General features: G+C 54.6%; 1 protein-coding gene across 5 annotated transcripts in view; it reads left to right on the forward strand.

Moving 5' to 3' along the window:
- The window catches only part of Ift122 (intraflagellar transport 122), a 70215-nt gene extending 61446 nt beyond the window's left edge, over positions 1–8769 (forward strand). For 2 of the 5 annotated variants that reach the window (XM_036180719.1, XM_036180720.1), the window contains 8 exons: positions 438–535; positions 3380–3480; positions 5117–5282; positions 6005–6116; positions 6404–6529; positions 7438–7517; positions 7822–7986; positions 8311–8766. In XM_036180719.1, coding sequence (XP_036036612.1) covers positions 438–535; positions 3380–3480; positions 5117–5282; positions 6005–6116; positions 6404–6529; positions 7438–7517; positions 7822–7986; positions 8311–8400 — 938 coding nt within the window. In that variant the 3' untranslated portion in view covers positions 8401–8766. Of the gene's footprint in view, positions 1–437; positions 536–3379; positions 3481–5116; positions 5283–6004; positions 6117–6403; positions 6530–7437; positions 7518–7821; positions 7987–8310 lie in introns of all 5 variants that reach the window. The other 3 variants (XM_036180717.1, XM_036180718.1, XM_036180721.1) reach the window with 3 other exon arrangements.
- Positions 8770–14233: the final 5464 nt, after the last annotated feature.

Here is a 14233-nt window from a genome sequence, read left to right on the forward strand (position 1 = left end):
CAGTGGACAAAGCTGGGAGGGTACAGTGTGTGGTCTGGGAGAGGTCTATCCTCAGGTGCTTCCTGGCCAGGAGCTCTGCCCAGCCAAGACTCTTACCATCCAAGATGGACCACTCGTAAGCAGGGCACCTGTCCACCACTGCCCTCTTGGCCCTCTGAGCAGCATAGGAAGAAGTGATACTGTTTGACACATTTCCCCCTCCTCCTCTCTTCCCCTCCTCCTTTCCTTCTCTCCCCCACATCCTTCTCTTCTCCCCCTTTCCCCTCCTCCCTTCCTCCCCTGCTCCTTTCCTGTTCTTCTCCCATCCCACCCTCCTCCCCTCTGCCCCTCCTTCTCTCTCCCCTCCTCCCATCCTCCTCTTCTCCCTCTTCCCCTCCTGCCCTCCTCCTTCCTCCCCTCCTTCTCTCCATCCCCTCCCCCCTCCTCCTCCCTCAAAGCAGACCCTGCCCAGAAGGATGTGATGCTTGAGAAATTCCACCATTTCCAGCACCTGGCTGAGCTGTACCACGGCTACCAAACCATTCACCGCTACACGGTAAGGTGGCCGAGAGACTGTGGGATGGGCATCTTTGGGCCTCACATGCTCAGCAAGGGCCTCTGAAGAGAAGAGCCCATGGTGGTGTGATGAACTGCCCAGAAACCCTGCTCTCCTTGGGGAGAGAAGGTGCTTCCCCCTCACCTGCCATTTTTGACATGAAGCAAACTTGGGACTCAGAATTATAGTCCGGAGCTGGGATAGGCCTTTCCAGTTTCTAGTTCAGTCTCTGATGCCTCTCTCAATAAGTGAAGGCTCAAGTTCTCTCTCTGGCCCCTAGTCTCCTCTACAAAGTGAGAGGGTTGGCCTGATCTCCAGAGACCCACAATTGGTTGAGATCATTCCCTGATTCTTGTGATGAGGCCATGTTAAATGAGTCACCATCTACCTCATCCCATGTCTCCTCAGCACGCCACAGTCTTGATTAACCCACAGTGAGCTTATCCTGTGGCAGCAAGCTGGGCTGCACCAGTGACCCTGTCAGTAAGTTCCTGCTGTATGTGGACACTGTAGGCTTTATCGTATGGATTCACTTCATCTTCAACCGTACTGTGAGATACGTACATCACCCTCATCTGCAGGTGAGGACGCCCAGGTGCCACACAGAGAAGAGCCATAGTTAGGAAGTGGTAGAGCCTGGCCTTGAGTCCTTACTGACAGCAGTCTGCTCTCAGCCTCCAGGATGTGGGTTCAGAGGTGACTCTGGATGCCTCATGTCACGCTGATGTGTGACCTTGGAAAGTCCTGCACCTTCTCTGTACTTCACTTTCCATGTCTGTGAAATGGAGATGATACAGGGGGTATCTATGATGACTCTTGAGTTCACTTTGGAAATGTGGCTCTGGTTCCCGTCGTACCTCCAGTGAAGGTTCATAGCAGCTTTCAGAGCCCACTCACCTCAGTCCAGTGTCGGCTCTCTGGCCTCTCAGAGGCCCCGCCTTTCCTGAGTGTCCCTGCCCTTTGTCCATGTTGCTCTCTCACTGTCCGAGTCTCTAGGAAGCATTAGGTCCCACTGGGCCTGTCTGTAGCCCTGGAGCCTTTTCTCTGCTAGCAGCATCTATGGGCTCAAGGGGGCTCATCTTCCATTCAGGCTCCTGTCTCAAACAGCTGAAAAGCTATGAACCAAGGAGCTTGCACTCAGTTTGGTGTTGGAGGCAGGCCAGGCCCGGGCATGCTAAGTGGCCTTGGGAGCCCAGCCCTTGGCTCCTAAATTCCCAGTGTGCCTTGCTTCTCCTTGCTCTCAGTGTCTTCTCACCTGACAGGGAGCTCTGTTCCTGATGCACATGGTGCTGAGCTAGGGCCATCCTTGGGACCCAGGCTGGCCTCCAGGCCCAAGCTGCTTTCATGGGCTATTCCTCCAACCAATGCCTGTGTGTGACAGTCCCTGTGATGAGGCCTGAACCCAGTGGTGAGCAAGATAGAGTCCCTGCCATAAGGAACTCACAGTATAGTAAGAAGGACAGCCCCTCAAGGGAAAAGCCTTGAGGTGGCTTCTTTGAAGAGGAGGTCCCTCCATCAAGGAGGGGACAGTGAAGAAGAGTAGAGGGAAGGCTTTGTAGAGGCAGGCTGTGGCCAGGGCAGTTGAGGATTTGGCACTGGGCCATGCAGCTCTGCATGAGAGTGGATCATAAGATGGCAAAGAGAAACCCAGACCCTTCCAGAGGCCCAGGGCTTCTTTCCTGGGGAGGCAGTGCTGATCCGATGATTGCTCACAGAGTGCCTGGAGTCTTCAAGCTCACACCCAGGAGAGCCCATGGCTCAAGTTTCTCTCCATTCCTGGAGCCAGCAGAAGCTGCAGAGATGTAAATGGGTAAACCAGCATGGTGGCACATACCTGAATCCTAGCAGTCAGGAAGTGGAGGCAGGAGGATCATCCTCAGCTACATAAGGAGACCACAGCCAACCTAAGCAAAAGACCCTTTCTCCAAATATAAACAAACAAAAAGGAGGAGGAGGAAGAGGAGGAGGAGGAGGAGGAGGAGGAGGAGGAGGTGGAGGAGGAGGAGGACGAGGAGGGGAAAAAAAGAAAATAGGAAGAAAGAAATGTAATTAGGAATTCAGATGACACTAGAGAGAAGTCGCTGGAGAGAATTTTCTGGGCTCTGAACCAGAGAAGTAGAGTCGCTTCTCACAGCTTTGGGCCTCACTGGGGTCAAGACTGGTGGCCATTATGAGACAGCCTGGCCAGACCCTTAGGGAGAACTCCAGGTGGGAGAGAGCTGGCCGGCCTGTCAATAACTGGTGTGGTGCAGCCTGATTGCACTGTCAGACTCCCTCAAATCAGGTCTTTGCCATGCACAGCCCCGTGCATAGAACCTTCCCTGATGGGCTTGACTGTACTTCTGGCAGCCCCTGGGTGCAGCAGGTCTGTTCACTCCACCAGTGGTCATAGAGACCACCGGAGAGCCTGGGCCAGTCTGGGTATCATGTGCACTTGGTGGCACATTTTGAGTCAGCAGCTGTTGAGGAACAAAGAAGAGATTTGCTGGGTCATGCAGGAGGGGTTAAACATCCCGCTAGGTCATGTCCTCACTCCCATAAACGTCTTGAGCTCAGGAAATGGAGTGTCCCCAGGGACACTGCAGCGGTGAGAAGCACATTCTCTGGGGTTGAAGGGATAAGCCCTGGGTTTCAATCTCATCTCTGCCCCTTTCTGGTGGGGGTGACATGGGCTGTCCTTTATTAGGGCATCACGTCCCTCCCTGGTACAATGTGATTGAAAGTACATAGCCCACAAGCCTGTGTTAAAGGCTAGTGGGGCCAGCCGCAATGGCCAGCACACAGTAGGTGCTCAGAGCACCCACCTCCTTCCAGTGGGGAATGCTTTGCTCTCTTTTGCTGCAGGAGGAGCCGTTCAGCTTTGACCTCCCTGAGACCCTCTTCAACATCTCCAAGTTCTTGCTGCACAGCCTGACCAAGGCCACCCCCTTGGGCATCTCAAAAGTGTATCCTCCCCCGCCACCCTCCCAGCCTTGTGTCTAATGGCCTCAGTTCTTCACAGAGCACTTTGTTGGCAGAAGCGCCCTCTCTCAGCAGCCACTGGGGAGTGGAGAGAGGCTGAGCTGGGCAGCTGAGTGCCCAGTGCCAAGGGGAGATTAGCTTCCAGGGCTGTCTAGCGGCACCTGGCCTGCCCTTCTGGCCAGCACCTTACCCCAGGCCTCCCAGAACTCACAAAGAAGGGTGGGGCTGGGATCAGGAAGTCCAGGTCTGCCGACCTTCTGCTGGAATCGGGGGCCATGTTAGTCCAGGTGACAAAGCTGCCGTGTAGTAGGGAGGTGACAAGAGACAAGACCTGTTTCAGGATAGGTACCCTGTGTCCAAGAGTCAAATGCAGGTAAGGCTGGGCCTAGTCAGAGACAGCTGCCCAGAGGAGGTTACCTCCAATGCTCCAGAGTCAGGCAGCGGGGAAGATTATCGAGAGGCTGGGTGGTGTAGCGAGGCCTGTGAGGTGGGTGTGGACAGCCCAGCTCCTATGTGGGGTGCTGAGAGTCCCTGTGAGCCTACTCCTCCCCTGCCAAGGAGAGTCCAGCAGGGCCAGAAGCACAGAGGAGAAACGGTCCAACCTTTGACGGGCCCTTGCCCTGTCCTCATCCGGCTGGTCCACCTGGCTCCTGGAGGACACCCTCCCAGAAAAGCACCCCAGCTCACCTTGAAGAGCTCATTCCTGGAGGGTCCAGACTCACCGTTTACTCCTCAGGGAAACACCCCAAACAAATGGCCTTCACTGTGATAACCCTTTCACTGGCAGGTCAGGCTCAGCAAGGGAGTGCCACAGCTCCCCACAGGACCTGGATCTAACTTGCCTTAAAGTTCTGTTGAGTCAGCGTCTTGGCTAACTTGAGTGTCGAGCCTTCCCTGGTGGTGTCCACTGGAAACACGGAAGCGGCGGCCGACATATTCCCGACGTGGAGGAGGAAGAGGGGACCAGCCAGGCAGACACCAGCACAGGTTGCCGGAACAGTGTTAGAGAGGCCGTACTGAGGAAGGAGAGTGAGGGCCGTGCACCTTGGCATGCCAGGGCCAAGCTGCTTCCCAGGGAGGCAGGGAGGAGAGAAGGGCTTGGCACAGCCAGAATTGGAGGTGATCCCACGCAGCATACAGAGGTTTGGTGTCCTCCAATGAAGGGCTCAGAGGGACCCCAGAGAGCAGGGGGGTCTTGAGTGCTATGTGGCCCTGTGAACCAGTCTACACCAGCTCGTAGGGTAGGGCAGGAGAACCCTGGTGTCCTGGATCTGGATTGGCAGGTGCGGCAAGGCAGGGCAAGCTACCAGGAGGCCCGAAGAATCTTAAGTCAGGTTATGGCTGGTATCTCAGCTCCAAAAGAATGAGACTGGCCTAGGCTGCATAGTGAGACCACGATCCCCACCTCTGCAGAGAGAGAGGCCAGAAAAGACCCAGTACAACCTTTGTCTCCGGAAAGATTTTTGGGCCTTGCCCTCCTAGAGACATAGACCTCAAAATGAACAAATATCTCTTCAGTTCCTGACTATGGTCTGATACCAGCACAAGATGCTTTCTAGCCCAGGGTGGGTAGTATTGGCTCCCTCACACCTCTGCTGTCCTTGACCTTGCCGATGGCAGGAATACCCTCTTCACACTGGCCAAGCAGAGCAAGGCCCTGGGTGCCTACAAGCTGGCCCGGCATGCCTATGACAAGCTGCGGGGGCTGCAGATCCCTGCAAGGATCCAGAAGTCCATTGAGCTGGGCACCCTGACCATCCGTTCCAAGCCCTTCCATGACAGTGAGGTGAGGGCGTGCCTTTGAGCCTGGTCTGGGGTCTGTCTGAAAGCTGGCTCTGGTGTTCTTGGGCCCTGCCTGTGTGCTCCTTTGTCCCTCCTGCTTAGCTGCCCTCTGCCCTCCACTTGGCCTGCTGTGCTCCAGCCCACCTGACTTGGAGCACTGTCAGCTTCTCCATGCCCAGAAACTCTCTCTTCCTTCAAGCCTAGCTTAGGGCTGACCCTCTTCCTGGGTGTCCCTGTGCTCCCCCAGGCCGCATCCCAACACATTTCCTGCAGCATCAACAACCCAGATCTATATAGCCCTGATTTTAAGCTCAGAGCAGGGACTTGTCAATAGGCCTGGGTTCAAATCCTAGGTCTACCACGTCCTAGCTGTGCCTCAGGCTTCCAGTGCCTCAGTATCCTGCTCTGTCAGATGGGTGTTTATAAACCCTTCCCCACAGGAGGGCAGAGGCCACTTGTGCAGCATCAGTGGTGTGCCTGACACAGTGCTAGAGCCTGGTGAGTGGCAGGAAGTGACAGTGGATACAGTTGTTCCCATGAAGACAGTATCCTGCTGAAGCTTGACTTGGAGGGAGTGTCTGGGTTAGTGGACCTCAGATGGAGTCTTCAGTTTTGTCTGTAGGCCTTGGGCAGGCTCCCCACAGCATGCAGTCCTTTGCCCTGGGAGGAAGTGGATGTGTGTATACTTCTGGTTCAGCCTGGGCAGACATGCGCTTGTTTTTGTAGGAACTGGTACCCTTGTGCTACCGCTGTTCCACCAACAACCCGCTGCTGAACAACCTGGGCAACGTGTGCATCAACTGCCGCCAGCCCTTTATCTTCTCCGCCTCTTCCTATGGTGAGCCACTCCCTTGCTTCAAGACCTGTGACATTGTGCGTAAGCTGATGCCACCATGCCTTCCATGCGGAATTGCTCTCAGCATCCAGAGACTGGGCCCAGCATGTCCGCAACCAGAAGCCTCACTCTCATCATAGTGAAACTGGGTTCATTGTTCAGTCTGGGGGGCTGCAGGAGCTGTCCTGCCCACCCCACTTCAAAGCAGCTGCTGCGGGGGGACATGCTCTGGGGTGAGTGACAGTCCTAAGCCCCCCGAGGCTATCCTCCAGCCCCCCCTGTCCCCACAGAGGTACTGCACCTGGTGGAGTTCTACCTGGAAGAGGGGATCACCGACGAGGAAGCTGTTGCCCTCATCGACCTGGAGGCACCTAGACACAAGAGGGAGAGCAGATGGCAGGAGATGGCCAGCAACGGTATCCTGGGCTCCAGGCCTGGGCCAGGCGGGGCAGGGACCCCTCATGGGCTGTACCAACAGGCAGGGACAGAAGGATTGAGATCCAGAAAGACTGAAGGTCCCCACGTAGTGAAGACTAACATCAGAGCCTGTAGGCACAAGGAGAGGGGCACTGTCATCTTCCTGTGAGGTCCCTACCCTGTTCATGAAGGCACCAATCCTGCCTCTGGCCCACACAGCTAAGCAGATGGAGTAGTGTGTATTCTTGAGGGACCCCCAGATTTCAACTCAGGCAGTCACTACTCGGGCTGAAGCTGGATGTCCACTCTGTTCTTGTGGAGGCCTCTCTGTCCCCCTGATTCTGCTGTCCGAGTGCTTTGTCCTTAGGTAGTTAGAGAGGTGGCTGCCAGTAGTGTGGCTGAAACCCTAGGACAACTGGTCCCCTGTAGGTGTTTCAGCATCCTTGGTGCTCCTCACTGGAACAGCTAGCTGGCCATTCCCACCTAATCCCTACACAAGGCCCTCCTGCCTCCGCCTTATGCCAGCTCCATTGCCACAGAGGGTAAGGTGGCAGGAATGAGTGGATTCTGTGAGGGTTCTTGCCCTTCACTCCACGGCTGTAACTGCTGAGTTTCTCAAGCTGCAGCTGGGCCTATGCTCTCCACACACAGGGCCCTTGAATGGCCACTCCCTGTGAGTCGTGGAGAATAGGGGAAGCAGATGGTCTCCGTGGGCACCTTCTCTCCTCTGGCCTGTACCCTCCTCCCCGTCTCCCACCTGGAGGCCTCTCCCAGCCACTGTACCACTCCCCCCGAGTCTGTGAGAGAGGTCAGCCCTGGCTGAGCTCCTGGGAGTGAATTGTGGGCTGGAGGGTGGTGCCTATGCCTTACTGGACCTCCAGCTCCATCCTTGACCAGAACCCTCCAGGTTCCCAGACACTGAGGCTGGATGAGACCGTGAACTCCCTAGGAGATGATGACCCGTTCACAGCCAAGCTGAGCTTTGAGGTGAGATGCCTCGAGAGTGGGAGGGTGCTGACGGGCCTGATGGAGGGTCATCAGTACTCTCCCCAGACACACAGGGACCCTCAGGTAGTGTGGCGGTTACCTACAACTTCAGACATGGACGTGGGAAAGAGCACTGGACAGCTTCCTGTGGTGACGGGGTGGTTCCAAGGCCACTTCAGTGCTGGCATGGGAGGCATGTCACTGTCAGGGCTGCCTGGAGTTGACATGTAGTGGTGTCCCTTTGGCCACCAAGGATCCTAAGATCAGGCCAAGGATACAGCACCCATGTACATCCCCCTCACAGCAAGGTGGCTCTGAGTTCGTACCCGTGGTGGTGAACCGGTCAGTGCTGCGTTCCATGAGCCGAAGGGACGTTCTCATCAAACGCTGGCCCCCACCGCTGCAATGGCAGTACTTCCGCTCGCTGCTGCCCGACGCCTCCATCACCATGTGCCCTTCCTGCTTTCAGGTACTCAGCCCACCACTGGCAGGCTCTCCTGCTCTGCCGTTCTTAGTGTCCCCCTTGGGAAGCTGGGCACGTGGGGAGGATCATGAGCTGGCCCCAGCCTGCCCTTTGCCGCTGCCCAGCTGGCTGCAGTGGACCCTCCCTGGTTCCTGCTCTGCCCTGCCCTGGATGAGGGATGATGTACCTGTGCACTTCCTTCAGAGCAAAGAGCCCTGCAGTCCTATAGGTCTGCTCTTGTCGGCAGCAACAACTCACTGCTTAGCTGTTTCTCCCCAGGGCTTAGGGCACCTGGCCCTGCTTCCCTGTGTCATGGCTGTGTCTCCTCAGATGTTCCATTCGGAGGACTATGAGCTGCTGGTGCTGCAGCATGCCTGCTGCCCTTACTGCCGGAGACGCATCGACGATTCCAGCTCGTGAGCACTGACTGGCCTCTGGGACCACCTGCTCCCCTGGCCTCCTTGCTGTCCCCACACTGCAGAGGAGAAAGAATTAAACCCTCAAAATGTGTCTGCTGCCCAGATGAAGTTTGTATATTGGGGAGGGGCCTCACCTTGTGTAACCACAGATTTCCTATTTATGGCATTTCGTGCCTTGTAAATAGTGCCAGGAGATGCAGAAGAGAACGTACATATATTTTCTAAGAAAAAAAAAATCTGTTACTTTTAGAAGGGCTCAAGTGTTCACGGCAGCCTGCTGGAGTCCGCAGATCTGTCAGACCGTTACCGTGAACACTTTGTCAACAGATTGCCTCAATAACGACAATTAAAGGGCTACTCGTTTTCATCAGTGTCTGCGTTTTAGCAAATCCTCATATTGTCTGCAACTTAATTTCCTTATGCAAAAGTGCACCTGTTTCTAATTTGATCGGAAAGGAACATTGCTTTTTTGTGCTTTTAAAGCGTAATCTAATCAAATGGCAGGAAGCATAAGAAGGGGCAGGGACATGGATGTTTTTGTTGTTGTTTATTTATTTTGTTTTAATGAGGATCCATTTTGACAAGAAACAAGATACCTGGCTCCAATGACTTGTCCTTGGAGCGCCTGGAGCCCACCCTATACACCAGTCAAGGGGTCTGTTTCCACAGGATATTCAGCCTTGTGGCACCTTCCCTTCCTTCCAGGGCATGAGGCATGGGGGTTCCAGCTGGGATCCATAGAATGTTGTGGGAAGGGTATCAGGCAGAATCTGGAAGGATTCACACACACTGGGCACCTCTGTGCAGCCACAGCCCCTGTGCTGGTTATGACTAGAAGAGCAGCAGGTGGTAGGGCCCTTGGGCTTCCGCCTTGAGTGGGCACCTAGAGTTGTAATCTCTGAAGTCCTCCTGCATGCCACCTGCCCAGGGACAGGCAGCAGCACCTGCCTCCCCACCACACACACATACACACACACACACAGAGTATCTTAACGGGCAGGAGCAGGGAGATTGAGCAGCTAGGAGCCATGCTGAAGACCTCCTTGTGAGGCTGGTAGTAGCATGCCCACTGCTGGGATGAAGAGATGAGAGTAGAGTAGGCGACGGAGGTTAGGTGTGGTCCAGGCCTTTCCAGCCTCCCTCTGCCTCTGTGGAGATGAAAGAAGGAGCCAGGCAAGGTCCAGGCCCTCCCCACCCCTCTGCCTCTGTGGCGATGATGGAGGGAATGGAGGAGGGAGCCAGACAGTTGTGCCAACACAACTCCTCTGTCGAGTGTCTAATTGCTTATGATCATGCATGCTCTCTCTCGCACTAAACATTTATTAATGTGTTAGGATTTCCATTAGCGCGTGCCTTGAACTGAACTCATTTGCATATGGCTGGGAAAGAAGTGGGGTGAGGAAGGAAACAGCGCCAGCTACCCAACAGGCGTCAATCACACTGACAGATCAGATGGTCTATGGCTGGTGGGGGGGTGGGGGGTGGGAATGGGGGCTGTCTGAGACGCCGGCATGCATCCTCTCAGCCCATCACACAGAAATTCAGGAAGAGTCCTGCTGGGAGCCAAGCCCCTGAGGCTGAGCCTGGCCACAGCTCCAGTTCTTGCTGAAGCATGTCTCTGGTCTGAGCGGCCTCTAGGGGTGCCCACACAAATAGTGAAACTGAGGCCCAGAGGTACTCTCTGGTTGAACAAACGTACCTGCTGAACCAAAGTTGGACCCACACCCTTATGCAGCCTTCACACTGAGCACCATGTTCTGCTTCTTCCCTACTGGATTCCATTTCCACCTCTGTACACAAGGCCCTTCAGCTTGGATATGGAGTTTTCAGCCATAGCCAGCATCTGTGAATGGAGCCCACAGTGACCCTGACTGAAGGAAGTTACAACAGGGAGCTGGAAGTGCCAGTTCTGTCAGGAAGGGGATGAGATCAGGGAGAGGTGTCGGCTGCAGCCCCAGAGCTTGGTAAGACTGTCAAGGCTTGTGTACTGATGCTGTGTGTCATGTCCACTGTGAGGAAGAGGAAGATGGCAGCCGACTGGCTGGGCCATAACAGGCGGGGTGTCTGTGGGTCTCCATTCCCTAACCTTTCCCTCTACATGGCTGCTGAAGCTAGGAGTCCCATGGCTGTGGCTCACGGGTTTGCATCCCTCTGTAATGCCTCTTCCCTGGCCTGAGCTTTACACAGCAATGACAAGGGTGATGGGGCATTGAGGCCACCACCAGGCAAGGCCCCCATCTGCTGTTGGCTGTTTTTCACTCTTAACTCTTTTGGAGGCCTGCCACTCAGCTCCCAAATAAATCACACACAGAGAGACTTATTCTTTCTTATAAATGCCTGGCCTTAGCTTGGCTTATTTCTAGCTAGCTTTTTTTTTTTTAACTTAAATTATCCCATCTATCTTTTGCCTCTTGGCTTTTTCCTTTTCTTCTGTATATCTTACTTTCACTCTTACTCCATGGCTGGCTGGGTGGCTGGGTGGCTGGCCCCTGGAGTTCTCCTCCTCCTCTTGCTCCTAAATCTCTTTTTTTCTCTCTTTTTCTTCTCTTTATTCTCTCTGCCTGCCAGCCCTGCCTATCCCTTCTCCTGCTTTGCTATTGGCCGTTCAGTTCTTTATTAGACCAATCAGGTATTTTAGACAGGCACAGTAACACAGCTTCACAGAGTTAAATGCAACATAAAAGAATGCAACACGCCAGGCAGTGGTGGTACACGCCTTTAATCCCAGCACTCGGGAGGCAGAGGCAGGTGGATCTCTGTGAGTTCAAGGCCAGCCTGTGCTACCAAGTGAGTTCCAGGAAAGGCACAAAGATACACAGAGGAACCCCATCTCGAAAAACAAAAACAAAACAAAACAACAACAACAAAATTCAATACAGGGTTGGGGATTTAGCTCAGTGGTAGAGCGCTTGCCTAGCAAGTGCAAGGCCTTGGGGTCGGTCCTCAGCTCTGGAAAAAAAAAAAAGAATGCAACACATCTTTGCATCATTAATGTTCCACAGCATAAACAAACATATTACATCCAAAAATAATATTCCACAACACCCACCCTGGGACTGCTCCCTCATCCCTCATCCTGACTCCAATCACCTCCTGAGAGCACAGCAACAATTGTGCTCCTTCCTGCCTGTGACTCACAGCGGCTCCCCAGTGCCAGCCAGCCCCCAGGCTCGTGGGCCTGCCCCCAGGCTCTGAGGCTACCCTCTGAGGTGTGCAGGGGTCCTCCTGGCCACCTGTGCTCCCGTGAGACTTAATTTTCTATAGATTCTGTCTGAAAGGCTGCTAAGGCTGAAAGCCCCCCTGGGCTCTGCCTCAGAGTAAGATGTTCCCCTGCTATGCTCTTCGCTGGCTCCAGTTTACACAGCTAAGGTAGAGCGGAACATTGCTGCTTCTCCCTGTTCGTCCGTCTGCCGCCCTGAGACGGCACAACACTCAACACAATAGAGTGGGTAGCGAACATCAGGAGAGGACTGGACGCCTGTCTCCTTCCAGGTTCCCTTGGCATCCTCAGCAAGGCCCTGGTGACACGGCCAGGAAGACTGAGCCACAGGTGAGAAGAGGAGGAGGGCCTGCTGACCCAGCAGCACTTTTTTTTCTGAGGCTTAAGAGCCATTAGCGCTGGTGGCTAAGTCCCTAATCCTCCATTCAGTGCCCTGCCACTGCCCGTACTTCTGAGCGGCCAACGTGGCTGTCGTTAGCCTCAGAGATAGCTTCCCAGGGCCCTGGCATCCAAGCACCTCACAGTTCTTCATAGCCCAGCCCCAGTAACCCACACTCCCGGGTAGCATTGAGAGGGCGAGAACCCAGGCTGCAGGTCACCGGACTCCATACTCCGCCTCCGCTGAGGGTTCCTAGCCTACAGGGATGGTGTGTCTTGAACACCTACTACTGTGGGCCAAGAGCTGAACACACAGAAAAACAGGCTCAGCTGATCTGCATTCCAGATACACGAATGAGTTTGGTTCAGTAGGAGGACAAGATGGTCTGCCTCAGTGGTTCTCAACCTTCCAAATGCTGCGACCCTTTAATCCAGTTCCTCATGTTGTGGTGACCCCCAACCATAACATTATTCTGTTGCTTCTTCATAACTGTCATTTTGCTACTGCTATGAATCATAATGTAAATGTCTGATATGGGACCCCCAAAGAATTAGTGAACCACAGGTTGGGAACCACTGGTCTAGCTGGTGATAAGGCAGATAGCAGATGAGGCAGGCCATGGGGCCCAGCCCCAGTGTGGGGAGTGGCGGTGGTGGCTGAGAGAGGAGCAGGACTGAGGTGACGAGTCCCATCAGCCTGCAGGGGCAGGTGTTCAGGAAGGGGTGCCACTGCGCTGGCTCAGGGCCTGAGTGGGACATCAAGGGGATGCAGAGGAGCCAGGGCACATCAGTTGTGCCGATGGGGACAGCGGGCCAGGAGCAGTCTGTATATGGTTGTCGTGCCCCAGGTTTCCCAGGCCCAACAAACGAAGGCCCAGAGGGGAAAGTGGGATTTTCCAGGGTATCCTGCTGACTCCGAGACACAGGCTAGAATCTGTGCCAGCTCTTGGTGACCACTGCTTCATCCGAGCCCATGTGACACAGTGCAGGTTCTCTAGTCATTTGCTTTGATGAGGCAGAGAGGCGGAGCCTCTCCTCTGGACTGTGTCGATGGGGGATGGGGGAAGGAGAACGGCAGTAGAAGCCCACAGAACTTTGTGGACTGTGTGGTGATAGCCCTGGCAGTTGCTTGCCAATCGAGTGACCTCAGTGGCCCACTGTGGACTCCAGGCCTCAGTCTCTGCAAGTGAAGATGCATAGGCAAATTGGAGCTGATATCTTCTTCTACTTCTTCTTCTTCTTCTTCTTCTTCTTCTTCTTCTTCTTCTTCTTCTTCTTCTTCTTCTTCTTCTTCTTCTTCTCCTTCTCCTCCTCCTTCTCCTCCTCCTCCTTCTCCTTCTCCTCCTCCTCCTCCTCCTCCTCCTCCTCCTCCTCTTCCTCCTCCTTTTTTGTTTTCTCGAGACAGGGTTTCTCTGTACCCCAGGATGGCCTCGAACTCACAGAGATCTGCCAGCCTCTACCTCCCGAGTGCTGGGATTAAAGGCGTGTGCCACCACCACCCGGCCAGAGCTGATGACTTCTAATGATCATCTCAACTCTGAACTTGTCTCACTGAAGCAACACACTGTCTAGACCCCAGTGTCCCCTCATCTGAGTGACAGCTCTCAACCTGGGAAGTATACCGGTTAACCCACCTTAGAGAGGGACAGCACTTTCCCAGGAGACTCGCCCACTCACTCACTCACTGGGGCAGCAGGTGTTTACCAAGTTCCTACTGTGTCCAGTCCACCCTGCAGGTTCATATCAGAGATCAGAGCCCAGGAGATGGGCAAAGCCCCTGAGGACAGCTTCCCGGCTGTCCCCAGCACAAGCTGGCTGTCAAGGCTGCTGAGGTGCTGCTGAGCTGGGCGGGGGTCAGGGGAGAACTGGAGGTGACCACCAGGGTCATGTCAGAATCAAAGCCTTCACCTTGACCTCATTAATATTGGTCTTAATCACCAAGCCAAGCTCCTTAAACTGCTCGAGGCCAGCTCCCAGGCCCTGACACACATGCCAGTGCTGGGTTCCTCTTCTCGAATCGGGACCAGCAGGAAATGGGGTTGCTTTTCTGAGCAGACAGATCTAGGAATCCCAGGTGTGAAGAGACTGAGCAAGAGAGCTTAAGGGCCCTGAGACTCAGAGGTGAACGCTTCCCTGACTGGGCTCCTACCCAGCTCCAGGGCCTGAGTACCTGTGTGCCAAGTGGCATGGCGTTTTCTCCCATCATCAGCTCTGAACCCTCACCTTCTCAGAATGA

Source organism: Onychomys torridus, chromosome 3, assembly GCF_903995425.1.
Source record: "Onychomys torridus chromosome 3, mOncTor1.1, whole genome shotgun sequence".
Classification (NCBI taxonomy): Eukaryota; Metazoa; Chordata; class Mammalia; order Rodentia; family Cricetidae; genus Onychomys; species Onychomys torridus.